This window comes from Seriola aureovittata, chromosome 5 (assembly GCF_021018895.1).
Source record: "Seriola aureovittata isolate HTS-2021-v1 ecotype China chromosome 5, ASM2101889v1, whole genome shotgun sequence".
Taxonomy (NCBI): domain Eukaryota; kingdom Metazoa; phylum Chordata; class Actinopteri; order Carangiformes; family Carangidae; genus Seriola; species Seriola aureovittata.
In genome coordinates this window covers 1,613,671-1,640,023 of record NC_079368.1, presented here as the reverse complement: position 1 = coordinate 1,640,023, position 26,353 = coordinate 1,613,671, and the positions used below count along the sequence as shown (strand labels likewise).

General features: G+C 40.8%; 1 protein-coding gene across 1 annotated transcript in view; it reads right to left on the bottom strand.

The window, feature by feature from the left end:
• The window catches only part of whrnb (whirlin b), a 76,965-nt gene that overhangs the window by 17,849 nt on the left and 32,763 nt on the right, over nucleotides 1–26,353 (bottom strand). The window contains exons 2-3 of the mRNA XM_056377201.1: nucleotides 19,573–19,749; nucleotides 11,178–11,303 (exon numbers count right to left, since the gene is read on the bottom strand). Coding sequence (XP_056233176.1) covers nucleotides 11,178–11,303; nucleotides 19,573–19,749 — 303 coding nt within the window. The remainder of the gene's footprint in view (nucleotides 1–11,177; nucleotides 11,304–19,572; nucleotides 19,750–26,353) is intronic.

Genomic DNA, 26,353 nt, shown 5'->3' with positions numbered 1-26,353 from the left:
CGTTACTGAGATATCGTGTCCACTAGAATGGGACGGACGGACGGACGGAGGGAGAGACGGACGGACGACCAGACAACAATATGCCTTCTTGCCGGCTCTGTCGCCCGCACAGAGGCATGGAAATCCAGAGACTTGGGAATGAGTGAACAGGAAGTGCTAAACTAACTATTTTCCAGATTTTAGGACTCAGTCCTGCGGCACTGTATATACTGAGTCACCTGACCTCCTCCTTTGGTCCCATCATAATTACTATGTCCACTAGAGGTCACCTAACAATTACACAAAACCCCTAATGGCAGAAGGGTTGTTCCACTGAAAACATACAACAACATATTTGCTGTTAAAAAACAAAGCAGTGGGTTGTGAGGTTAGATACATGGAACTGGAAACTGTTCTCTTTGAGACTGTCCTCCTATATTAAAAAAAAAAAACAACAACCCCAGAGGGTGTTAGCAACTCATTACAGTGAAACTCAAGGTCATCCTAACTTTCCCATCTGGCTGGGTCGTCTGCAGGGTGCCGCACTCACAGACACACACATACAAACTAATGCTGCGCTGAAGCAAACTATCCTCCTTTGGTGGTCAAATTTAAGTAGAGGATGTTTGGACTGAATCATGTGTCACCCAGTGCCTCTGTCAGTTTGTTCAACACTCAGGAGCAAAACACCCTCTAGTGTCAACCACTGGATAGATTCACATGAAGAATACTGAAGATATCCAGAGACTAACAACCCTGCCAGCAGCTCCGTGAGGCTGTACTTAGACACCATGCTGTTTTAAGCTAAATGCTAATGTGGGTGTATAAACATGCCAACACTGATAATGCTAACATGCTGATGTTTCACTTATATTATGTGTACCATGTTCACTGTCTTTTTTCAGCATGTTAACATTCACTCATTAGCACTACACACAGAGTAGGACTGAAGCTGATGGGAATGTTGTAAGTTTTACAGGTTTTTCCCTCTAAAACTTTATGAATTTCAAATGTGTTGGACTGAGTGGGAATTTGAGTGAGAAAAATTTTTAGTGACCCTCTCACAAAAATTTTTTTTAATCATCTTCACACCACTACATGTGTCAATTTGAACCACAGGAAAAGGTGTGTATGCCATGGTTGTTGCCTCACATTTGAGTTTGGCCATTCAGAATAGGTATCAACGCAAATGTTTTGGACAATAGAAACTAGTTCCTTGTTTGGCATAATGAGTCCTTGAATCCCACTATGACTCTCTGAGGCTCTAACATCAGAAGAAAAATCATTATGTTGTCTGATATGTCCACCACTTTTGTATTTTTGACTTTGATTATTAATTTGTAGCTATGGGGGGCACTAGCAATGTCATAGTTTGCCCTGACAGAACTATTTCTGTTGACTCATTATGTTTGGACCTTTGAGCGTTTTCCTATTTTATTCTGAAAATACTTCCCTGGTGTGTGTTGTGGTCAATTTACTTCCTGTCTTTATACTGTTTCCCTCCTGTGTGATTGTCTGCCCCGCCCTTATGTTTTTTACCTGTGTTCAATTAGCCTTACCTAGTCTCTCTGCTCCCTGTTGTCTGTGTCAGTTCGTCAGTTCTGTGTTTTTGGCATTTCTGTTTTGCTTCTGTTTTACCTGTTAAGTTCCCCGTGTTTTTTGGTCATAAGTGACTTTTTTTTCTTACCGCCTTGGGCCCGTGGGAGCGTATATGCTTCCAAATGTCACAATATCTTTAGAGTGTTATTCCTCTTTGACTGTTTGAGCTAGAGATGTGCCATTTTTTTCTCCTTACACTATAGATACTATCAGCTTTCTATCAAGCCCCTGTGAATAACTTACTTCAATCATATAAATATAAAAAGCATAGATAAAAATCTGGGCAAATACAAGTTTGAGACTTGGTATCGGCAGATACTCAGTATAAAAAAAAGCTGATCTAGACATCCCTAATTAAAAGTTGTTGGGACTTTGTTAAAATGGGAGCAGTACTGTTTATTCTGAGCTTTGAGTGAGGAGAAGTTCTTCTGAGTTTGAAGTGACAGATTAAAGACAGAAGGATGTGACCAGTCAGGTATTTAGTGCAGCAGAGGCTTTGGAGCAGATTTTTCAAGGAGCAAACAAAAAAAGTCCATAAATACTGCTCCAGTCAATGAGCATGTCTCATGAACAGATAAAGAGAAACTTCAAATCACCTCCACACCAATCCAAACTTCCTGTGTGTTCTGTGTTGTTGAAACCGTCCTTCTTTATTATGGTTTACACCTTTTATCTATAAAATAAGGAAATATTCAAGGTCCGTTTTTTGTTTTATTTTGCTTTATGGGCTAATAACCTCTGTTATAATGTGCTGAAATCTTTATTAAGTGACATGTAAAAATGACAATGACAATTTTATTGGGAAAAACACAAAGGTATTGTAACAAATTCTTACAATATTTCCATGTAGCATCAAATTGGTTTGAGTGATCTGTTTGGGAGATCGTTTAGTATTGATCATAAAGCTTGGGGCTTTGTAAGATATATATGTTTGGAACACAGTTTTTCTGTTAGTCCCAATCCAACATCATCAGGGATATTTTCCCAGACTTGATAAAACTCCTCACAGAGTCATAGAGGACATTATGCAGTTATTATGATAATGAATTATGCAACTGTTTTTCACAGACCAAGTAGAACTCCTCATTACTAGTAAACTGACCTTTCTGTGTAAAATGCATCATTTAATGAGCATCGGATGCTCCAGGGAACAATGCTGTTTTTCTGCAGACACACTGATACTTTTTTGTTTATAAAGGTTTTAAGCTCTCACCAGAGGTCTTATATGAAGAGAGGTCATAGCTAACCTCATTTATATCCATGCCTACATCAGTAATGGTTACCTCCTTGTTCATCTGATGATATAATCCTGTCTCCTTGAAAGCAATTTAGCCTAATGAGATTAAATCATAGGGAGTTGTCCTGTATAAGTTAATGCTCAACAGAATTCAGATATAATAAAGGTAGAATTGGGCCTCTTTATAAAGACTTAGACAGAGACTGAGTCAGAAATGAATTATGGACACCTCCCTTTCATCACCAACATGATTATGTGAAGCAGAAGCACCATGAATGAACCGCCATGACAGAGCCCTTTGAAGGTGAGAGAACCCTTGATTTACTTGTCGACAATGACTAATCACAAACAGGGACATGCAAACACTGGCTATAGGGGCTCAAGACACTGTCCCTTCCCCCGCATTGGCTGAAATGATCTTCTTCATGGTGTGATAGGTGTCACACCTCTCAATTTCTGCCCCTCACCTGCACCCTCCTGTAATGAGTTACAAGTTGTTTCATTGATCACCCGCGATAAAGTGTGAAATTAAGTGTGTGTGTGTGTGTGTGTGTGTGTGTGTGTGTGTGTGCGTGCGCGTGTGTGCGTGTGAGAGGCGCTAGTATTTGTCCTTTTCACAGAGGGAGGGCAAATTGCTATTTTCAGCAGCAGCAGCAGTTAGCTGGCCTGCAGTGGCCTCCGGGTCGTTACAGAGAAGAGATAGTGTTTGTTAATGACAAGAGGACCATCCAGCCCCAGGTGTTAAAGGAACATAGCATGGTAATCTTAGGATGTTTCAGGATTAATGTTAATGTCCTCACTTCCACCACTGTATCACAGTACAGGGTCAGATTTCTGCACCGCACAAAAATAACTTAAATGACTCCCTCCCTGTTTGTATTAACACTTAAAAGCATCTCTCGCTGCCCATGCCAGAAAAACAACAGCATTTATCTTGTGTTATTCTGACAACCAACCTCTTTGTGCACTAACACTGCCTTACATTTTCCTATCCTATCTTGAAAATAAAATTGTGACAACAGGAGATCCTGTCTTATTTTTTGCTGCATCCACTCAGTAACGTTATGGATCTAGATTGAAGAGGAGAGCAGGAGATAAAGGAGGAGTTTGCTGCTTTGATGCCCAGTGTTGACACTGCATGTGGAGCACTGATGAACATCCGTCATGATATTGAATTGATGCAGAGGCCGATGTGCGAGAGTTTGATGTAACGGGCAGACGCAGAATGAACTTCAAACAGACAGGCACAACGGTTTCATTTCATTGTCTCGTGGTTTTTCTGGTTGTTTACTGCAGCAGCTTGGTTTGGTCTTGATGTTGTGTTTTGTTATTTCTATCTTTAGTCATTAGTTAGGCAACTGTTCTTATGATGAAGACGCTAAATGAGGAAATCTGTTGCTTCATGTCGACTTTTACCGCACAGTTCTCTGGGATATTCAATATAGTATATGATAGTACATTGTAGCCTGTTGTTTTTCAGGCCTGTTGGTTGATCTTTAAAATGCATGTGGTAGCTAATCCGAGAGATTATGAGTGTGGGAAAACTAAAGGTAACCTACAAGCAGACAGGCAGTTCTTCTGTGTACTATGGAATATGAACCTGCTGTGTTGGATACACATGAGACTTGCCATGGTTTGGTCCAAGGCATCTCCAGAAAAATCCTTGTTTGGAAATAATATACAGCTGCATCCTGCCAACCATCTTACTGTGTCGGACCCTGTTTGCCAGCAACGACTCTACTGCAGGCTAACACAATCTGGAGGTCACAAAAGGCGGGTCTCTACAGCAACAGAGACAAGAGATGACATCCATACAGGCCGGACTAATGTGGTTACGAGAACATATTCCGGCAGGAGCTGAACATAAGACAAAGCATAAGAAAGAGGTGAGAATTTATCATTTTCATTCTTTACTATGGGTACCATGTGGTGAAATCTGTGGTGGGAAGAGCTTCCACACAGACACAATGCATAAGCCTACAGCACGGAGTCCTGCTTACAACCAGTTCTGGTAAACACGACTTTCAGCTTCCTTTTACATTACACAAATATTTCTTTTTCTTCTCTTCTTTTTTTTTGCATTTCTGTAAATACTGTTTTCATTACAACTTCTGGCTTTCCTGCTGATATAGTGTAGTATATTGTAGGTTATAAATAATATTTATGATATAATAATGTTTGTTCTAAAGATGCTGTTTAAATCTAAAGGTACTTTTATTTTCACATTATTTTCAGCTGTAAACACTCAGGATTCCCTACACTCTCAACTTCCTCAACTTTTCTGAACTTAAATGTAGTAAAAAAAAAAGTATCTAAACTATTTCCAAACAGCTTATGGAGAAAGTTTAAAAATTGAACTCATCACTGAGCCCAATTCTTTAGTCAACTACTTTCTGCTGCTTTCCTCAATGATAGTCTAGATCTGGTTCAGACTTGCAGCCACCGTTGTATAACAATGTATTCATATAGTTATCACCATCGCCTCTGGTCATGTCAGACACTGTTATGGATAGTCTTGTCTATGTCACTAAAGAGGACCAGACTGTACTTGAGTTGGGGAATTATGTGGGTCAGCTGGGAGCTGGGAGGTGACAGCATGCTGGAATTTGCAGCGACCGGGCCCAAAAGTTAAGCCAATCAGACTGAAACCAAGCAGATAGTGCTGCGTGTAAAGGGGATTATGTCATCAACAAAGATAAACTTCAAAGAAGCAAGTGAGTGCTCTCCTCCAAGTGGGAGGTCCAGAGAGGATTCAGAGGACGAGGAGCTCAGGTAGAGAAGAAGAAAAAGAGAAATATTTCTGTCAGCCTATTGGTTGTTTCATAAATAATCACACTTTACCACAACTCAGCAACATATAGAACATTGGTCTATTTTTTTTTAGAGATTTTAATGAGGAAAGGTTACATATTAGATCTTTAAAGTTCAGCTCAGTGATAATCCACCAACAGTTTATCTCCTAATTACAATTGTAACAGGCATAAACAACAACTGTGGTTGTATGGGGTGGGGGGGGGACTCTGAATCTCATCTCCAGTCTGAAGTTAGCGTTGGGGGACAAGGCGTGGCTGTCTTCTTCTGGGTGTAGATTAAACGCAAACAAACTGTATCCCTGTTGAAAGCCCTTTTGGTCAATGCAGAGAGGCTAATCTTTACAATGTCCTCCCGTCGTTGTGAGCATGTCGTAAAACTTTCTTGGTTGTTGTTAAATTGCGACTGAGAAGCCTTGGCAGGAATCTGCCTGCAGTCCCGACGAAGGTCAGAGTATTGTCTTGATTACATATCACTGAGTGTTCTTACATTTCTACGTGATAAGGGTTAGAGAGCGTTACTGACCGAGGTGCACAGTGCGAGCGACTGTGGCTTTCTGGACAGAGAGGCCCCCTGTATTTCTTTATTGGTAATTAGCGTTGGCAGGGGCCATGAGACAGAAGGTGTTGATTGCACGGGTCAGCTTAATTCTCAAATCCAGCTGCTTAAAATTAACAACAAAAACATGTTGTTGCGGAGAGGACCTCTGGATCTCTTCAGACTCCAGGCTGAGCCGAGCTCTCCGGACCAACCCTCTATTGGGTCTATTATTAGTGTCAGAGTCCACATCACTGGTCATGTTCCAGAGCTGAATTGACTTATGTTCAGAATAGTTTATGGTCAGTACAGGTGAGTGGCGCTGACTTGAGATATCAGTCTATCTCCCAGAGTTATATTGAGCAAAAATGGAATTCAGAGGATGATTGATGAGGGAGAGTCCCGAGCCAGGTCTGAAGTATTGTTCAAGTCCAAATCTACAGGAATAAAATATTCTATAGGACCTCTGTCAGTAATGGCAGCTATAGGTAAAAATTTCTGTGTAACACTTTTCTGTTGCACAGAGATATATCTTGGACATCTGGACGGAGAGCCTTCCTTTAGGCTTGATTTTTTCAACAAGTTTTCTCTTTCTGGACAGTGTGTCTTTCTTACACGTTGCTCCAGCGGGTGTTTCGTCACTCTCCGGGCTGAAATCATGATACCAGAGTCTTCTTGACCCTCCGACCCTCTGTCTTGAGTACAGATTATTTTACTTGTGGCTCAGCACCATGAAAGGCAGGAGACTTCCTCCTGCTTGATCTCAAAGACGCCTGCATTATGGCTGTCACAGAGGAGGCAAAGCTTCTGCAGTTTCACAATCGGTGGCTAAAAGCGGATGTATTGTCCACCTGCCTGAAATTCAAAGCTTTTGTGATTTGTACTAGACTTTAAAAAAAAAAGTCAGAATCATTTTTGCTAAAAAACCTCCAGTTGTCTCTTGAGCTAAAGCAGGTCGGCGTAACAACCCCCTCTGAACCTTTAACGTTAGACTTCAGATGCATCTTCATTCACAGGCTCAGAGGGTTTGTCAGGCTCTCTATCTAAAGAAGCTTGTCTCTGGAGTTATTGTTATCTTATGTTGTCTGTGTATGTGATGCCATGCTTCCAATAGGTTCACTGTCATAATCCTTCAGTTTGTACACAGGCGGGAGACGAGGTACGAGGTTCATTCAACTCATCTGTATAACTGTTTGTAAATGCTGGCTGGACAGCACCAGCATGGCCAGCCCTATAATCTTGAATGTCGCTGACTGACTGACTGACTGACTGACTGACTGACTGACTGACCAATCATATTTCCACCACAGGAAAATTTGAGAGGTGTGGAAGGGAGCTGTGATGGAACAGTGACTTAATCCTTGCTGCATTGTCTTTGAGGATTTACATCCAGACATTGACTGGGACGTTCAACATGCCCTGAAACACCCCACATGTAGAATTAATGCAGAATTAATCGACGACAAACTCTCCATCGCGGCCGTTTTCATCATTGACTCGACAGCTCATTCGATAAAATCAGCTACCAAAGGGGGCAGATCCTAGTCTCCCATAAAACTCTGTCTTTTCTGCGTCAGATACATCCGGCTCTATGCTGACCAATTCGCGAGGGAGGGCAGTGATGTCGTCACTGGAAAAAACTGTCATCTTAATTTGTCACGGTCTTGATTTAATGAGAGTCGGCCCATTTAACTCTCTCAAATTCATGCTGATAACCAGTGCTCCCCTCAGGATTGTGTCATGGGACCTGTGTTAGCTGAATCTTATCAGATTTAGATATACTTCCTGGTTACAATCCACTGCTGAATAGAGGGCCAATACTGACTCGTATATCTGTTTAATTTGGCACAGCAGTTTGAGTTCCTCCATTTTTTGTGGAGAAAGAAGCCGACTCACGGGACAGGACAGACAAAGCTGTGTGTCAAGTGAAGTAGTACCGTGAGATACTGAGAGGGAAGAGTTTGCTCATGACCAAAGGAAATCTCTCCCAAGAGACAGAATTCAACCAATATTAAAATGTTATATTCAGACAGAGAAGAAAAGATCCCCGAGTATATACCTTCTACTACTTAGTATTCAATATTACAAACACTGAATTAAATGTGTTTGTGTTCATATTTCCAATTTGGAGTCAAAGCAGAGATCTTTCCAAGGATAGAAAGCAATTTTTCATTGAATGTATTTAGAGCAGATCTATATCACTTTCTAATGGATATAACAGTTCACTCTCTTTAAGTAATGAATGGGCAACAACAACTGTCACTATGCTGCACAAATATAAATTAGTATTATGACTTCAGCCAGGGCTGTTTATGTAGAGCTGCGATGATAGATCTACTAGTTTCCCAGCATCCTGAGTTCAGGAGAATTTCACATCACAATCTCAAACTGTGTCCAAGCAAATTCTGCTTATTTCAGCTTTATAACAGCACGACTATCAATCTTCAGTCATTTCATTCTGGCCCTAAATGAACCAAGTGAAAAGATATTTAAAGGTGAAAAGGTATTTACATTGCTAATTCATCTGTTAGAGAGAGGCATGCAGGACTTTGTGTCACAAAAGTGATGGACCTTTGACCTTTGTCCCACCACTAACACTGCCCCGGCCAAAGAAAGGGTGGAATTAGTCAGAACCAATGAGAGAGGAGAGGGTGGAGCTAGTCTGAAGCAATGAGAGAGGAGAGAGTGCAGTTAGTCTGATCCAATGAGATGAGAAGTTGGAGTTAGCCTGAACCAATGAGATGAGAAGTTGGAGTTAGCCTGAACCAATGAGAGGAGAGGTTGAAGTTAGCCTAAACCAATGACAAAGGAGTGGGTGGAGTAAGCCTAAGCCAATGAGGGAGGAGAGAGTGGAGCTAGTCTGAACCAGTGAGAGATGAGAGGGGGAAGTTAGCCTGCACCAGTAAGAGAGGAGAGGGTGGAATTTGCCATAATTAATGAGTCTGAAAGTCTTAGTTTGAAGCATTGAAAAGGTCTGTTTTGAAAGCGTGTTTTCTTTTCCAAACAGTTCCTTCCCAGAATGCTCTGTGTAATAAACCGTATGCCGTGTCAGGTTATGGCGTAGACTGTAGTCATACAGTTATTTTCTTGAGGCAGTACATACCACAGTGTCAACTCAACTCTTATCAAACTTGCAGTGGAAAAGAAGAGTTTGGTTTGGCCAGCACTAATGTGGATGAAAATCCCTTGTATTTGGCTTGGGATGATGGCCTGCAGCTGTATGTAGTAAACCATCCATCTTCTTTACTACACAACACTGCCACACAGGGAGGGAGGGAAGGATGTAAACATGGGAAGAGGAATGGTTTTATAGGAAAGGATATACTGCCTCTTTCTCTTCCTCCTGCTCCCACTCTAATTGCAGGATCACTCAATCTTCTGTAGCCAGACTACCACACACATTCATGCACACTTAAAGGATGGACAGCAGCTCATGTCCACAGACAATGGATGGCTGCAGACTAGTGAATGGAGGCACATCAGTGAAGTGAAGAGAAACATCCACTACATTTCTTTTTATGTGCACCTACTCTCTTTCACGCTTTCTGCTCTCTCCCTTTTTCCTGCTTTCACGTATTCTTTAAGAGCATGTCAAAAGCTCCAGTTCTGCAGCATGACCAGCCAATCCTCCATGGTAAAAAAAAAAAAGTACCTCCTCAATTCTCTGTCAAGTCAACTGAGAGGTGTCACACAGCGTCATCCAGGGAACGTTTTGAATTTTTAGTGCCTTCCAAAGTCTGCTTTTTTTAAATCAACCCATAAATTGGATGTTTTATTTTTTTCCCCAAATAGGACAAAATGTGATATTGTGAGGGAAAGTGAAAGCCATATTCAGGTAAACTATATGGTTTACAGGTAGGAAACACTGGCTTCTCCTCTTCTTCCCTCAGGCAAGTTGCAAAATAGCACAGAATGAGAGTGGCCTGCTTGTTGAGGCAGAAAGCTGACCTGAAAGCACACGGCACAGATTCAGCCGGGCTGCTAAAGCATTTTTGGAGGCCTGTCATGGCGATGAAGTCAGCTGCTTGACTGAGGCCGTAAGGCAGGTAGCAGATGTTAGCAACACTAACAGGTTTAGCAGTGTAATAGCTAGCAGGTGGCAGGAATACTAATAGGTTCATCAAGACACTGGTGGCAGATGTTAACAGCTGACATGATGCCAGAAATCTTCATGTCAACATCTCATTTAATCCATGACTAAGATTTAAATTTTGTTCATATTTCAGGATGTTCTACCACAATTCAAATGCCCTTATACTGCTGACAACCTTTTGTGTTTTAGATATTCTTGAAAGAACAATCAATCAGTGATGAGACCATTTCATTCCTTTTCAGTGCATATCAGACAGTCAGAGTAAAGCTACTGGATGGATGTTGGTAGTCTCCCGAGTTTTCATCTAGCAAATTGCAGATGAGTCCCCAGATTAGAATTTAAAGGTGTCCAATAATTGATTTACCTCTACATACCTGTAAATTTTACAATATTCCAGCTATACTGATGTTTGTAGTTAGCATGCTAACATGCCAATATCTTCAGTATACTACGCTGTATATTACTGTAACTGCTAAACATCAGCATGTTAACGTTTTCATTATGAGCTTCAACATATAGCACCTTACAGCCTCACACATACTTTCTGTCATCTGACAGGACTGATACAGTTCTGTTTCAATCAGGCTGCTGCTCTGCTAACATGCTAATCCTGCTAGCCTCCTGTGTGGATACAGTGTTATCCTTGTTAAGACTTGAAGACTTTATTTGACTATGACTTAGGGTCAGATCTGACCAGAATTAGAGGAATAAACACACACACACACACACACACACACACATATTTCTTTGAAGGAATAACACCGTACTTTTTCCTAAATGTGATAAAATACAAGATAAATAAACAAATTAATAGAGCATTCTACAGTGTTGCAAGTCTTCTGAAAGCACTAATCAGAATTAGCCTGCGCACTAGCCAGATTTTAGCTGAATAAAGAAAGAATAAAGGTTAAGTCAGGGTACCTTCAGTGCACCAGCGTCTGCAGCAGATCCAGGGTCCACTCCAGTGATGTAGATCCCCAGCCCATACTCAGCACCACCCCTGATCATTAGGCCCAGAGAGCGGCCATCATCCATATTCAGGTTTACCTGCACGGAAGAAAGACATTCAGATCTCTCAGCTTTGTGAATAAACCAAACTCTTTAACGTAAAGATGATGTCATGATCTGCCCTGGAAGGAGTCTCTCTCTCTGGAATTTATGTTTGATGTTTGTTCCTGTTTCATTAACTTGTGTGCACTGTGTTCCCTCTGTCTTTCCTTGAGTCCTCATCAGTTCGTCTGTTGACTTTCCCTGGACTCTCCTCTTGTGTCTGTTCCCTTTTCCCTAGTGTTTCCATGTGCTTCAGTTTCTGTTTTGCTTGTCTTTTGGATTCTTTTAGTGGACAGCCTCACTGTTATGGACCCCTGCCTTCCTCATCTACATGTAAGTATGTGTAATAAGTCATTTGAACAGTATCAGCTCAGTGTCTGCATCTGCATTTGACAAATCATGTCTCAGTGTGGTGATTTAGCACGGTGTGTCAATCACAATCAGTGCATTTTGTCGTCACTACTACTGTGTTTTGTATATGCATGTCAAAGATATCACAAGTATTGATGTTTTTAGCATGGATGCCTTTCAAAACTGGCTTATAGATACATTTTTGATCAGTTTCACTTTGACATGAATCCCTTCAAATCCTTCAGCAATAACAGTTTTTAAACAAGACTTGGACTAACCCATAGTGTATGTCCGGACATAGTCATGGACCGCCTCTGGTCAAATCCTGATTTTACAACATTGTCTGACAAAATCACCAAACACATAAATGAAAGACAAAGACTGATCTGTGATTTCAGCTGGATTTACTGTAACATGATCAGAGAAAAAGTCAGAGGACACAGACTGTCTTTCTTTTTTAAATGATTGTTTTAGGCTTTTGCCTTTAATACAGTCTGAGAGAGAGAGAGAGAGAGAGAGAGAGAGAGAGAGAGATAAGATGTCACTAAGCAAAGGACCACAGGCTGGACTCAAACCCAGGCTGCCACAGGTTAAGGATTAAAAGTGCCAGGTGAGCTACTAAGGCAACCACCCGAGACAGACTATCTTTCTTATTTAGTGTCTCACACAGAGCACAGCCTCCATCTAGCTCCACAACAGTTTAGTCTTTATTTACTTCAACTTCACAACGTAACAGACTTTTATTAGGCAGGTTTTTATGTCTAACTCCCTCTGTTTGATATGTAGAGCTGGTTCTCTCTCTCTCTCCCTCTGTATTGCTCTCTCTGCTCAGTGTCTTATGTTTAATTATTCCTCTGCCTCCTTTAGTAATAATGATACATGCAATCAAAGCAGTTTATTTGCTGTAATAGAGGCAAGGCTCAGTGTATTGGAAGCACTCCTCCTCTTCCCTGCAGTTCCCTACAGCAGCTCTGTAGACTTATATTGCAGCCCCTGCTGCCAAAAACGGTCATGATGCAAATATTCAAGTGTAGTGGCGATGGCTGACTCTGTGTGACTCTGTGTTCACTGCAATGGTAGCTGCTAATCTGTGTGAACCAAAAACAGAGATTTAGCTATATAACATCCTTATATACAAGATGACCTGCTGCTTGGTTTGTCTAGTGTTCCTTCTGCAGTGTGCATAACTGCAGTAGCTTATCAGTGCATGCTGAAAACTCAGTTCCTTTGCTGCTTTTATTAGTCATTACTATATGATAACATACTTTTGTAGCAGCAGAATGGACCTTTGCTGCTCAACAGTGCACTTCATGTGGTTGATGCTGCTGTACAACATCTAAACTTGTATCTGTTCACCTCCACATATTTCTCAAATATGTATTTGCCACAAACACATGAACCAAACCTCATCCCATTTAAGTGAGACATCTCATTCAAAATATTCATGTATTACTACTGTATATAGTAATATACTCTCTGCAGGATGTCAAGCGCATGCTCAGAGGGTTATCACCAATTCTGTTTGATTCTTATGGACAGAACCTGCAAACACAGCCTGGGGGCAGTTAGAGTCTGGTCCAGCTGACATGAAAACATAGATTGCAGGTGATGTGGTTCTGGTCGATGAACCTTAATGCAAAGTTAAGTACTGAAAGTTGCTCACCAGTGAGAGGAAGCTGGAATGCAAGATCGTCAGGTGGACAGGTGGGAGAGGGAGTTGAGTCTGAAGGTGAAGCTCTCAATTTACCTACGGATCTATGTTCCACCTATCTCAAGACTTGAGTGACCCTGATCTTCTTTTTCCACAACTACCATGCAATTGATTATGGTAATCATTTACTATAGCCATTATTTTGCATATTTTATTTAATCATCTCTTGTGGAGATTCTGCAACTGATAATACAGGAGGACTTTCATTATTTTCATTATAGGAGAGCCACTCTAGAGTGTTATCTTCCATCACTGAATGGTCAGAGTGCTGAGTGCACTGCCTGTTATGGAAAGGAGAAGATTTTGATTGGCCACCACCACACCGAAGTGTCAAAGCTTCTGCCTCAAATGATCAAAACTATATGCCTCATACAACCACACTGTGCATCGCTGATCATGAGCCACTGAATACTGCTCTTCATGCTTTTACTGAATGCTTTTAGGAAAATTCACTTTTCAATATGTTGTGAGAAATAATACACACTAATATAGTGTGTGGTTTAGGTTAAGAGGATAGTTGACTAAGGACAATCACATGTGGACCTGCAGACTGTGTCATTATAAGGACAGATTGAACAATACTTTTCTGATATAATATGCATTCACAGTCCATCTCTTAAAAACCGTCAGTGTTTGTTTCTTTTAAGCATGATCTTCCTCCTTCACCCTGATCTTCATCCTTCACCCTCATCTTCCCCTATAAGGTAGTTATAGTCACCTAAACCACACATAGTGGTAACAGATCATAAAAGTGCTCAGGTGAGCACTCAAGTATTGTTTGTAATGGTTTTTGAAGAAATTGACTGACAATGTTGTCCTGTCTGTTTAGAAAGAGACTTGTTTCTCTACTAATGTTCACAGGAAAATGAATGAAAAAAGCTTGTCTAGATTCCTAATTCGATACTTGTGACAACATTAACCTGCTGCATTAATCAATTTTCTAGCACTTGAGACCAGCACAACATCGGACATATTATCGCCTCAGTTAGAAAAGAGTTGACTATCTACACATGCAGCAGGTACACAGCAACATTAGCATTCATTTGGACTTGTTTTTTCTCTCCACCACCAGCTCTGGTTTTGTCTCCAACAACTCCTGAGAGAAATATGTAACTCTTATACGTTCCCCAGCTAGTCGCTAACTTTACCTGTGTGCTGGTCAGTGATGGAAAGGAAGTGTACGCTGGATTTTATGGGCCATAAAACCAATGAGGCTTGAAAAGTTAGCGCTTAACAGAGCTGAGGGGAAATGTGGACTTGGTGAGAATTCTCTGTGACTTTGTCCCATCACGTTACACATAGTCATTAGATAATAGAGAAAATATTGATCAGTGTGGCTTTATATAATAGATAGTCTTTCCATTCACAATGTGTCATTTGTTGCACAGGCTAAAATTAAACAAAGCCACTGTTGAAATTCTGTTTTGGATGATTGTTCAATGTGCTGTAACTATCACAAAGTGATCCTGATGGAAACTGGAACAATTGTGAAAATCTAGATTCACTCAAAAAGTGTCCTTACAGATGACATGAAGGGCTAGTGCTACATTTCTCATACAAGAGAACAGTTCTAATAGACCCGAGTAATAAAATAAGACATATTGTATTTCAACAGACATATCTGGCACCTCACTGAAAAAGATTAATATCTTCTCCATATAAGAAGCCAAAAAATCATTTATATTGCATATGGCAGTGACAGCTTCTCAGACCTCTGTCCAAAAACTCCACTTCTCCCCTCAACCTTTAATTAGCTCTTCTCCAGGTCATCCAAGCTCATCTGAATAGAAGCAAATATAAGCAGTTTTCTGAAGTATCCTGCTGTACCAACATTTAATATAACAGGTGTAAATCAGCTCCTGAGCAGCTTTTAGAGGGATGATTTATCTGCATAGTTGCATTCTTAGGCACTCCCACCACATGCTTAGGCAGCAGTTTTAGCATAGTCCTGATTGCTACCAAATTGTCAGTGCATCATTATTGGATCAGGCTTACCAAAAGCTGTATAAAGCTTGGTGATAACTTGGTTTTCAAGATATTGATCAATGAACTTCAAAAGGGCGTGGCTCAACACATAAATAGACCAAAATGGGGGCACTATACAAATGCGAAAAAAAAGGGCCTGAAAGAACACAAATCAGACTGTAAATGAGAAAATGTTTGTCCAATCCTTACAAAACTCACAGGAAATGTTCCATTATAATGTCAATCAAATCAAATGTAAAAAACTATTTTGAAATTGCTCAATAAGAGGAACCACCAGCTCCAAACCAAGCCTCAACCTCTGAGACTGAAAAATGAAGCCAACAATGAAGTGCTGAAACCTGCAGTTCCTCTAATGACCACTAGAGTCTACCTCCAACAGTGAGTCAATCCCCACAGTTTTGGTCTCTAGAGCTTATTTCCTCCTTCATGACAACTGTTTATATAACTCACCTGTTTACTTTTTATTAAGGCTTCAAGTTATATAGAATTGAGGGTGTGGCCTCTTTGAGTGACAGGTGGGTGAGTGTATGTTTCCCACAAACCAGCATTCACCGAAGTCTCAGCTCTTTGTACATGTTTTAATTAGCTGGGAGTTAGGTGGAGTCGGACACTGCCAAGACGACGACGATGGAGTATCTCACTCATTGATTCAAATGAGTTTGTCTAATCATCACAAAACTTGGGGCGGGGGTACCACAAATCATTTCTATGTGTCTTTACAATATTTTTATGGGGCTTTTATTTTGGAACTGGGCTTTTTTGAGAATGGTAGCCTCTGTCCTAACGGCCTTGCTTACTCAAACATAAAGTGCATAGATTTGTGGAATTTAAAACACAGCAGTAAGATTAATTCTTACTTATTCAGTGTGTTGCTGCGTAGGCCTAACATTGGTAGATTGATGAATGGATATATATATATATATGCATATAATGAATGAGTAAGTTATAATGGAAACAATGTAATTGGATGGATGTGGGGACAGTGTAAAATGTACTGCGGGTGTCACAACCTAATTTACTATATTGTCATTTGCCTCTCATTTATATTGAGAGGTAAATTTTGTCACAACAGGGTTTCCTACCTATAGACTTTACTTGGACGGGCGGCCCAGGTATACTTTGACATTTCCTTTCTATGTTTTTTAATCGGTCAGAACGACGCCATCCACAATCGGTTAACTATTCTCTACTCGCTCCCCTGTACTGTTTCGTTCTGCTAACGCGCAAAGACAGAACTAACAGAAAGAGGGAAAGAGGGGGACACGTGGTGTTATGTTAGATGTGGATATAGAACACTCAAGTCAGTTCTTAATTCCAGTCGATGGTCAGTGAAGCTGCTGGCATAGGTAATGAGACAGCTGAGGCAGAGGCAGCAGGTCCTAGTGTGGTAAAAGGAATATGTCACTGAGGAATATTAAATAAATGCAAATGTTGTGTCAACATTCACCCCCCGCCCCCGCCCCCACCACCACAAGTATATTTCAGATTTGTGGGAATCGATGCACAATGAACAATATGGAGGCAAGTGTTGACAGTAATATGCAAGAAATGACTATTTTTATTTTCAGTTTCAGTAATAAGCACCAAAGGGTCAGAACCCAAAAATTGCTGTACTGTGGCTGTGTTTATTATCTGTCTTCTGTGGCTCAAACTGCTGTGAGCTGGAATGAGTTACAAACATGAAACTTGGCCTAATAACTGGAAATGATGTGCATGTGCTTCCCAAGAAATATGAGCCAAATCAACCACATGGTGGTGCTATAACTGAGGTTCAAAAATGCAATTTTGGAAAGGCCAGTCCCTCAACCATGTGTCTGATTGACTTGAAATTTGACACAACAGTCAAGCTCAATGTGCTCTACAAAAAAGCCTGAACCATACAGCACCGCCACATTGGATTTTTTGCTAATTCGCTTCCATTGCTCAATTTGCTGTGAACAGGAGCGAGCCAGCGGAATGAAAATAGGCACCATAATTAGAAATTATGTGCAATTGCTTAGTGGCCTCATGACATTAAAGGCCACCAGGATGGATATGGGGTTATTTTCGTGCCTCATTCTGAGCAGGCAGTGGGACTTTCTGAGCATGGACAAATACATATTGCAAACACACAATTATACATTGAAGAGAAAATATTTTTGAGCAAAGAATAATTTCCCAGAGCAAACAAAAATCTATTCTGTGCTCAATAAATGTATTTCTCCGTTTGCTATTATCCACATAGTGGCACAATAATCATGACTGTCACTCAGTTTTAGTCAGCTGTCCTCTCACAGATCTCTGCTTTGTGCTCACTCAACATGGTGCAGCGTTACAATGTGCCACAATACCAGCCAATCACAGACTTGGAGGAAGTAATCAAAACAATGATCTAGCAAAACCAGTTGTCGAGATGGAAATTCTAAAAATCATTCAGAAAGATAAAACTGGAAGAAGTCTGGGAAGTGATGGATTCACTAATGAATTCTATATGGAGTTCAGATACTTAGTCTCTCTCATCTTGTGAGGTTTTACAAACAGAACAATGGCCAGAAACATGGAATGCAGCAATCATCACCGTTATACCTAAACAAGGAAAAGACCCCCCAAAATGTTCATCATACAGACCAATATCCTTCTTAAATGTAAAGTTATTTACATCAATAATAGCAAATAGACTCTCACATATACTTCCAAAAACAATTAACTTAGACCAAACAGGCTTTGTCAAGGGCGTCTTTTAAGTGATAATGTGCGTCACACTCTTAATGTCATGCAACAAAATGAAGCAATGAAGCAACTAACTATCTATCAACTGTTGATATTGACGTTAGACCGCAAAAAAGCCTTTGACTGGGTGTCATGGCCCTTTATATTCTGAGTCTGTGAGAAATTTGGATTCTATCAAACCTTTTTCAAACTAATAAAATGAATGTATTATAAACCAAATGCAAGAGTAAGAGTAAATGGTACGCTTTCTAAAACCTTCACTTTAAAAAGGGGAACAAAACCAGGAGATCCATTATCGAAACAAATATTCACCTTATGTATAGAACCCTTAGCTGATAATATATGAAAAAATAGGGGGATAAAAAGTCTAACAATAAAAGATGAAAAACATTATACACAGATGATATCATATTGTATCTTACAGATATATATAACTCTCTACCTGTGTTACTAGATGGAATTACAAACTATGGTGGACTCTCTGGCTATAAGCTAAACTATAAATATACATATACATACTGCATATGCACACATAAGCTTACACACATACATACATAAATAATTTGTTTGTTTTATGTCACCATTTCATGTTAAATACTTAAATAATCTTCTCACCCTCTACAGAGGTGTTTACAGGTGCATTTGTGTACGTATGTGTATAGGTGTGCATGTTTGTATTTGTATATGGGTACCTGATAGTATAGATACATAGAACATGGAGATACACAGCATGATCAGTAACAACTATACTGTCGCTTACCCTATTGTGTTATGTATTCACTGTGTTATGGATTGAAGTGGGAAAAAAAGTTTAAATAACAAGAAATCTATAATGTTTCATTGACATTAACTAAAGTACATAAAAACTGCACAGATGGGGATGTCCAGTAGTGTAAATGTGACAAAAGTATAGAGGCACTTGAATGTAGTCTCTAACATTTCTGTTGTGTTGTAAAGATTAGCTATTTTTAGCAATTTTATTTTTAGTTATATTTTAACTAAGAGATCAGTGTGTAATGGTTAATGATGAACTATCTGACCAGAAAACATGGTAACAGGTGTATTTTTCAGATCACTGAATTTGAGTAAATCTTCTCTTGAGGGGCAGCCTGTCTCAGGCCTGTGGTGGGTGACTTTGCTGTGGGATGACTCAGTCTTTGAAAACTTCACGACACCAAAGGTCATGATGACAATGACTAGAGAGAGCCATATTCCAGTCCTGAACTGACTATTGTCAGACATGAGTGGGAGGACAATTACTGAAACCTTGGTAACATCCCGGATAATAAATTGTTTTGAATCTCTTTTGATTTAAATTTCAAAAATCCTGCAGCAGTATCTTTTTTTTCCATAGACAAATACTCCCTTATAAAGTCTACACTGCATTTATGTCTCTCTTCTTCTAATGTTTCATTTGTGTTGAATTGTACGGTGCATCACACCTTCTACACCTGGACCTTCTTTTTCTACCTCGCCACAACAAAACACACAGACACAAACCGTTCTTACCGTCCTCTCCTCCATGCCGGGCCCTAGCCTCTGGTTTCCCTCCTGGCTGTCGGGCGGTGGAGATACACTCCGGCCCTGAGGGTCCACCCAGCTGTACACGTGGTTGGTAATGTAGCCTCCAGGGATGCGACCCATAGAACACACTGACATCGCCAGTTTCTTGCATCCCTTCAGCACCTGCATCAGGAGAGGAGGGTGTGGTTATGGGTACATACAGTAGACCTCACGACCTCATGAAGAGCAACTCAACACCCTCTGAAATCCTGTTACAGATGAACCCCAAATTTAAAGTGTCACCTTACTGCAGTGATGTACAGGTGTATGCCAGAATATCAGTACACCTTGCCGTTACTGTTGGGCGTGAGCACACTTCTGTCCACACCCACTACAGCCATCAGTGATGCTGGGTGTGGTCAGAACTATAGAAGGGGGTAGTGACACCAACAAGACAGAAGAAGAACTGGGGGAGTCCGGGCACCTGTTCAGGGTTAGAACAGCGATAATAGCTCAGCAGATAACTGCATGTTTCAGGGGAAATCTTTCAAATGTGGATACAAGTTCTAAACTTGGCACAAATCCTCTCTTGGATATTACTCTTTTGATAAAAACACATTAGCCACTCAGAAATTCAAGATGGCCGCCATACCCAACATAGCTGACATTTCTGGCAAGGAAATGTCATTTTTTGCAATAAATTCACCCACAATTTTCCCATATGAATGATCTGAGGTGTCAAATCAAACATTTTAACAAGGTAGAAGGTGAAATTTAGTACACTGTAAAAAATGAAACCAGTGAAAATTTGAACAGTTTGCCTACATTTTACAAACTAAAAGACCTGCTGAATTAGAACAATTGTAGCGTGGGACAGGTCAAAAACCTCGTCAGCATGAAAATAATTTAAATAATTTATAAATATAATTGACAATAAGAGTTGTGGATTTGACGTCCTCATCGTCAAAAACATAGGATTCAATTGCAAATTCATTGAAATCTGTCCGCAGGGTAAAACTCTGAGTTAAAATATGTGTTTATGTGCTGGAAAAGGTGGCCATGTTGGAAAATGGCAGCCTTTTGAAATTTCAAATGGCTAATGGGATTTTTAATGGCCCCATAGGAATAAACAAAACCAATTTTGATTCTTGTATCCACAGATTATTACAGTTATCTGCTGCACTATAATAAACTGAAGGTTACAACCTTAAATTAACACAGTTCTCACAGTTTGAGCGCACTGTACACTCCACCCAAGTATGATTGATGTACTCGCATGCAGAGCAGCAACTTCCTGCATGTACATACAGGATATTTGGGTGCTGTTCAGGAGGATATTTTAGTCTGCCTTTCTGCTGCAAACTGGGTCTGGTCTACGCCTTTTCCCCGACTATATCTGTGATGGATGATGCTCTTCCTGCAGCTCTCCCAGATATGTCACCATTACAGTGGCACAACAGCTTTTTGATGGGACATGAAAAGTTCTCCATTTTGTGTGACAGCTCAGTTATTTCTGTTTGGAGAGGTATGAGGACAGATGAAGGAAAGCTGCTGTGACAGGTGATCAGTCTCTAAGACGGAGTAATTATAGATAATTAAACAGTTGGCTTTATGGTCCCAGAGCAGGGTGTCACAGGTCCGACAGAAGACAGTGGCAGTTATTTCTACTCGTTGATGAATGGAAATGGGCTCACTGGCAGAGAAGGTTAGACACGTGTTGATGTGAAGGTTTTAGGTCTGGGTGTTGAAGATGAATGACTCATACAGTCTTCAGACACCAGGGACTTAATGTGAAATAAGCAAGAACACTGAAATGCAAATTACACATTAGTTAACACAAATTATATCAACCTCAACCAACCACACAGCTGCTCTCGACTGTTTATATGTGATTAGTACAATTAACAGATGGGTTTAATTATTCAATCATATTTACGATGGTTTGATTGCTTTTATGTCCAACCACTTTATGAATCAACTGCGGCAGGGTGGCAGGGTGGAGAGCCAGCCATCATAGAGACATTATGTAATGGCCATGACTCTACGTCATTTTACACTTCAGATTACAGCTAGAAAAAAATCACTGTTGTAAATCATCCATAATTTAGCCAGAGTGAACTTTAATAAGGTGCTCAATGTTTTATCAGGTTGCAGCAGCACACGCAACAGAAGCTTAAAGAGTCTGTAAAGCTAATTTGTGGATTTTTTTTTTATAAACACAATTCAAACCTAACTTGACGGAGGGACACCTCGCCCTCTCGCTGTGTAAGTTGGCGCCCGCTACCCACCACAAGCTGGAGAATTTTGGGCTTTGGCATGCAACGTTAAGATTACCAAAACAACCAGCTGTAACATCTAGCAGCAGCAACAGCAGCCTATGAACAGTATGCGTAGTGGTTTCATACCTAACCTGTTTGCTTTGGTTAAAACAAACTCAGGCTTCTATGCACAGATACTGAAGCCTGGTGCAAACCAAACACACAGTCACAGCAACCTGTTCCTTTGACTTTTAATCAAAGAACCAGACATTTTAAAATATCAGAAATGCTCAAAGAGGAAGTCACACATATCGTGTCCTGTCTGTTTGGAACAGTAAATGTAGACGTTTTCAATAACTGTTGTGTAACAACTGGATCCTCCTGGAAGTTCTCAATCATACTGATAGAGACCTAAATGCTTCAGTGTGCTGTAAACAAACTAGCTCACATGAAGTCATTTCTGTATCACCTCAAAAGGCAAATACGCAGATATGGTGAAACTGTACATGTGAGTGAAATCTTCAGAGAGCCACCAAGTCTCCTCTACACAGTACAGTGTCCATATGTAGTAACTGCAGAATTATGAAACTTTTCTATGGTTATGTGTTGTGATTTTGGGACTTCAGGACCCGAACCCAGACAAAACATGGTACAGGTAGATGCTGTGAAGGTGCCTTAATAAAAGAGGCTGTCCAAAACTTACAAGCAGACAAGCAGGAAACTAAACTCAGGTGATCCAAACTCAGGTAATCAGGAATGGAACACCGCTCCCCTGTGTCATATTCATCCAGCCATCACAACCTCCTCCTGTCGTGGACTTTGTCTCTTTATACTACGTCACCACACTTTTTCCTTTGCGCCCATCATAATTACTGTGGCCACTAGATGTTGCCTGGCAACAAAAGTTAACTATGAGTCATAATAACCCGCTACACAGACGACCTATATATTATATATTATATATTATATATTATATATTGTATATTGCACATATTACAGTCTCATCCAAAGAGTCATTTCAGGGGCAGATCAGGACAGTTATATTTAGGCTCTCACAGCATTTAGTTCAGGTTAGAAAGATCCTGGTCTGGTTTAATACAAAAACAAGTCCAAAGTGACTTCAGACACAAAGTCTTGCCTTAAAGTTATAATCTGAAATCTGAAATCTTTTCCACATTAAAATGTCTAAAAACAACTAAATCTTTGTTCTATGTGTTCTTGAGTTGTGTTCTTACATTTTCACAAATGTTTCCATCAATTCTCCAACCACAGAGTGTTTGTCTGACAGGACAGAAGCTCAACATTGACTTTTATTGAGTTTTAAGTCACATACACTTTTGACACCTTGGTGGTTTTCAGCTCTATATTTGAACCAGATGAAGGATTTTAGTCGTCGGACGTCTGGATCTGAAGTTATCAGAGAAACAAGCTGAGGAAATGTTAGACAGCTCAGCTCCCAGCTGCTGGAGACGTCCTGTCCTGTGTCACTGAAGAGCGTCTGTGAATCTGAGTTTTAAAGTCAAACTGCTTTATTCAGTGTGTCCACTGGTTTTAATCCCTGGTGTGTGTGTTATGGAGAGGAGGACACTCCTGTGGATAATTCAGCTGCTGGTAAAAACCTGCTGAACGTCTGGTTCAGAAGTTATCAGAGAAACAATCAGAACAAAGGTTAGCATCAATCTCAGCACCAACTCTTCCCTGAGTCTCTGTCCTCTGTACAGCGTCGCTCAAACACTGACTTTAAATGTCAACCTGCTTCATTCAGTGTTTTTAACAGTTAGAATCACTGGGTCTATTTGATTTCCTGAACCACTCACACTGAAGGAATGCAAATCGGGAGGAGCTTACAGTGAAGGTGGTGAAGACAACAACTCCCATGAGACCCCTAGAGGCAGAAGTTACAGACCGTGTGTTTAACCGAACCACAGATTCTGGATGTTAACCCCGGTCTCTCTCTCTCACTTTGTACACCCACCATCCACCCCAGCCACTTACTGGTGACTCTGCTGCTGGTAATAAATAGTAGCACTTGAATCATTCATTCATTCATTCATTTAAAAACTACGCTGCCTCTGAACAGTGACAGAAGTAGTAGCAGAAATTAAAATCCTTTTCTCTGTGTCACCTGCAACTGATAAATCAGAGCGTAAAGTGGGTGTGATTGTTGGATTTTTCAGTTTGGAAATGTGTTTCTACAGCATTTTATTTCACTTTAGCAAAGATCTGAGAAGCAGAGTGATAAAGCATTTATTGCTATGGTCATGTCATTATTATCGTCAGTACAGTAGCTGTACAGTGAGGTCAGAGAGGTGAAGACCCTCATATCATTTATTAGCCCCTCTGCGATTTTACAATTCAGTGGCAAAAGCAGCAGGAACAAAATGCTGCTAATTATGTGCTGACTCATTATCAGTCATTATATTCATTATAACCCATTATCAATTGTTTACTTCAGCTTCCTCATATGTGTCCTCTAAGACAGAGATCTGAAGCATTGGATTCGATTTCCCATCATTACCTCTGACATCACACAGTAAAGACAAACAAGCCATTAAAGGACGTACCCACCATTACAGTGTCTCCTCTACCCAATTATAGCCCTGATAAAAATGTAAAGTAACAGGCTCCTCAACACACTCAGATAAAAAGAGCGACCCAGATAAACTGGAGGGTTGGCGATGGTAGTCTGCAACTAGAGCTTAACTAACAAATAACAGACAGCAAATGCTGCGTGACAAAGAAAGTGTCCTCCGGTCCATTCACTTTGTTCAGCGTTGTATCACAAGAGTAAATTAGAGGTTGAGGCAGAAGTAGCTGCTTTCTATTCTGGGCCCAGCATTTCTGCAGGCTCAGAGCCATTCAGAGATAGAAAGAGGCAAAGATCAGCCCCGTAACCGGCAGAAACCAGTGACACTCAAGAGCAATTTGGGCTATATATGAATCCCCACGGTGCTCCAGCCGGGATGGAGTGGGTGGACGAGGAGCTCTCAGTGGGTCTTGCATGGAGCAGGATGGGTAGGTGGATGTGGAGAGGATGTGAGGGAAGTGTTGCTATGATAAAGGTGATGGATGGGTTTATTTTTATGCCGAAGGAGAGGAGGTGATGTGCAGGACAAGAGGCCAATGCAGACATCAGCGCTAGTCCCCCAGTCTACAGGGGCCACTCTGAGGGCCCTTCACTGTGACTGAACCGCTACTTCACCCTCAAACCATCACTTCTACTGAAGTCTCTGCAGGTTTATTCTCGGCTTTTTCTGGAGATGGACGTACGGCCCCGAGCAGAGAAGAGTGTGTGTGTGTGCGTGTGTGTGTGTGTGTGTGTGTGTGTGTGTAGAGAAGTCGACCAGTGAAGCAGCAGTACAGAGTAGCACAGGCTCTGACAGCTGTATCCTCTCTGACTGTAAACACATACAGAGGTAAACAAAGGTTGTGTAATGTTGTGTTCATGTGCGTTTGTGTGTGTGTGTGTGTGTGTGTGTGTGTGTGTGTGTGTGTGTGTGTGTGTGTGTGTGGAGAAAGCGCTTGAATTAGGATCAGGGGTTAGAGAATGCATTATTTCAGTGAGTGTCCTCACAACTATAGTAACACCAACGTGCGCGTGTGTGTGTGTGTGCATGGGTTTGTGTGTTCGTGTGTATGTGTGTGTGCGTGTGTGTGTGTGTGTGTGTGTATGTGTGTGTGTATGGAGGAAGTATATTGAGTTAAATTGACTGTCACTTCAAATCTCCTGAGCCAGCTGCTTTCCTTTACTTGTTCATTTATCACAGTTACTGCACCTGATTCTCTCTCTCTCTCTCTCTCTCTCCCTCTCTTTCCTTTGCAGTGTCTCTCTCTCCGTCTCTCTCTCAAACAAACAAACACACATTCCCGCGTACATAAATGTGCATGTACGTATTAAAGTAAGCTTCTGCATTTAGCCCTGCTCCTCCACATCAGGGGGCTGATTCCCGTCGGCCTCTCCCGCGCACTGATGCCTGTTATCTAGAATATGCACTTTGAAAAATGGAGAGCTGTGTTCAAGGACACTTGACAACAGTAGCATCCAGCAGTGGAGTTTTGATAGGGAAAGCAGCCAAAGGAGCTGAGCAGTCAACAAGGTTTGTTCTGTAACGAGCAGTCACATGATGTTGGCCTTATCAAACTGACAGCAAAGGATACCCTCACCCACTGAAATACTTCCTCCTCCTCTTCCTCCATGGAGCAATGTGAGGCAGAGCTGCTGAAGGCCTGATGGGATTGATGTCATTATGTAATCTTATTTTTCCACACACATGTAGAATGAAGCAGTTATTGCTTAATTAAAATTCGCCCTTTTTAATTTGGCATAACCAAATGAAAAAACAGATGCTGAGGAGCTGTGAGGCCAAAAGTCTTTTAGTTTCTGTAAATGTATTTGTTCAGCATGGGACTACTACATCAAACTATATCAGTAAATATATGGCTCAAAAAAGTTTCTTTTTTTTTTTTTTTGTCCTCACCTAAAAAAGTCATGTTTGATAACAAAAACTAGGCCAGAACCACAAGGCAGA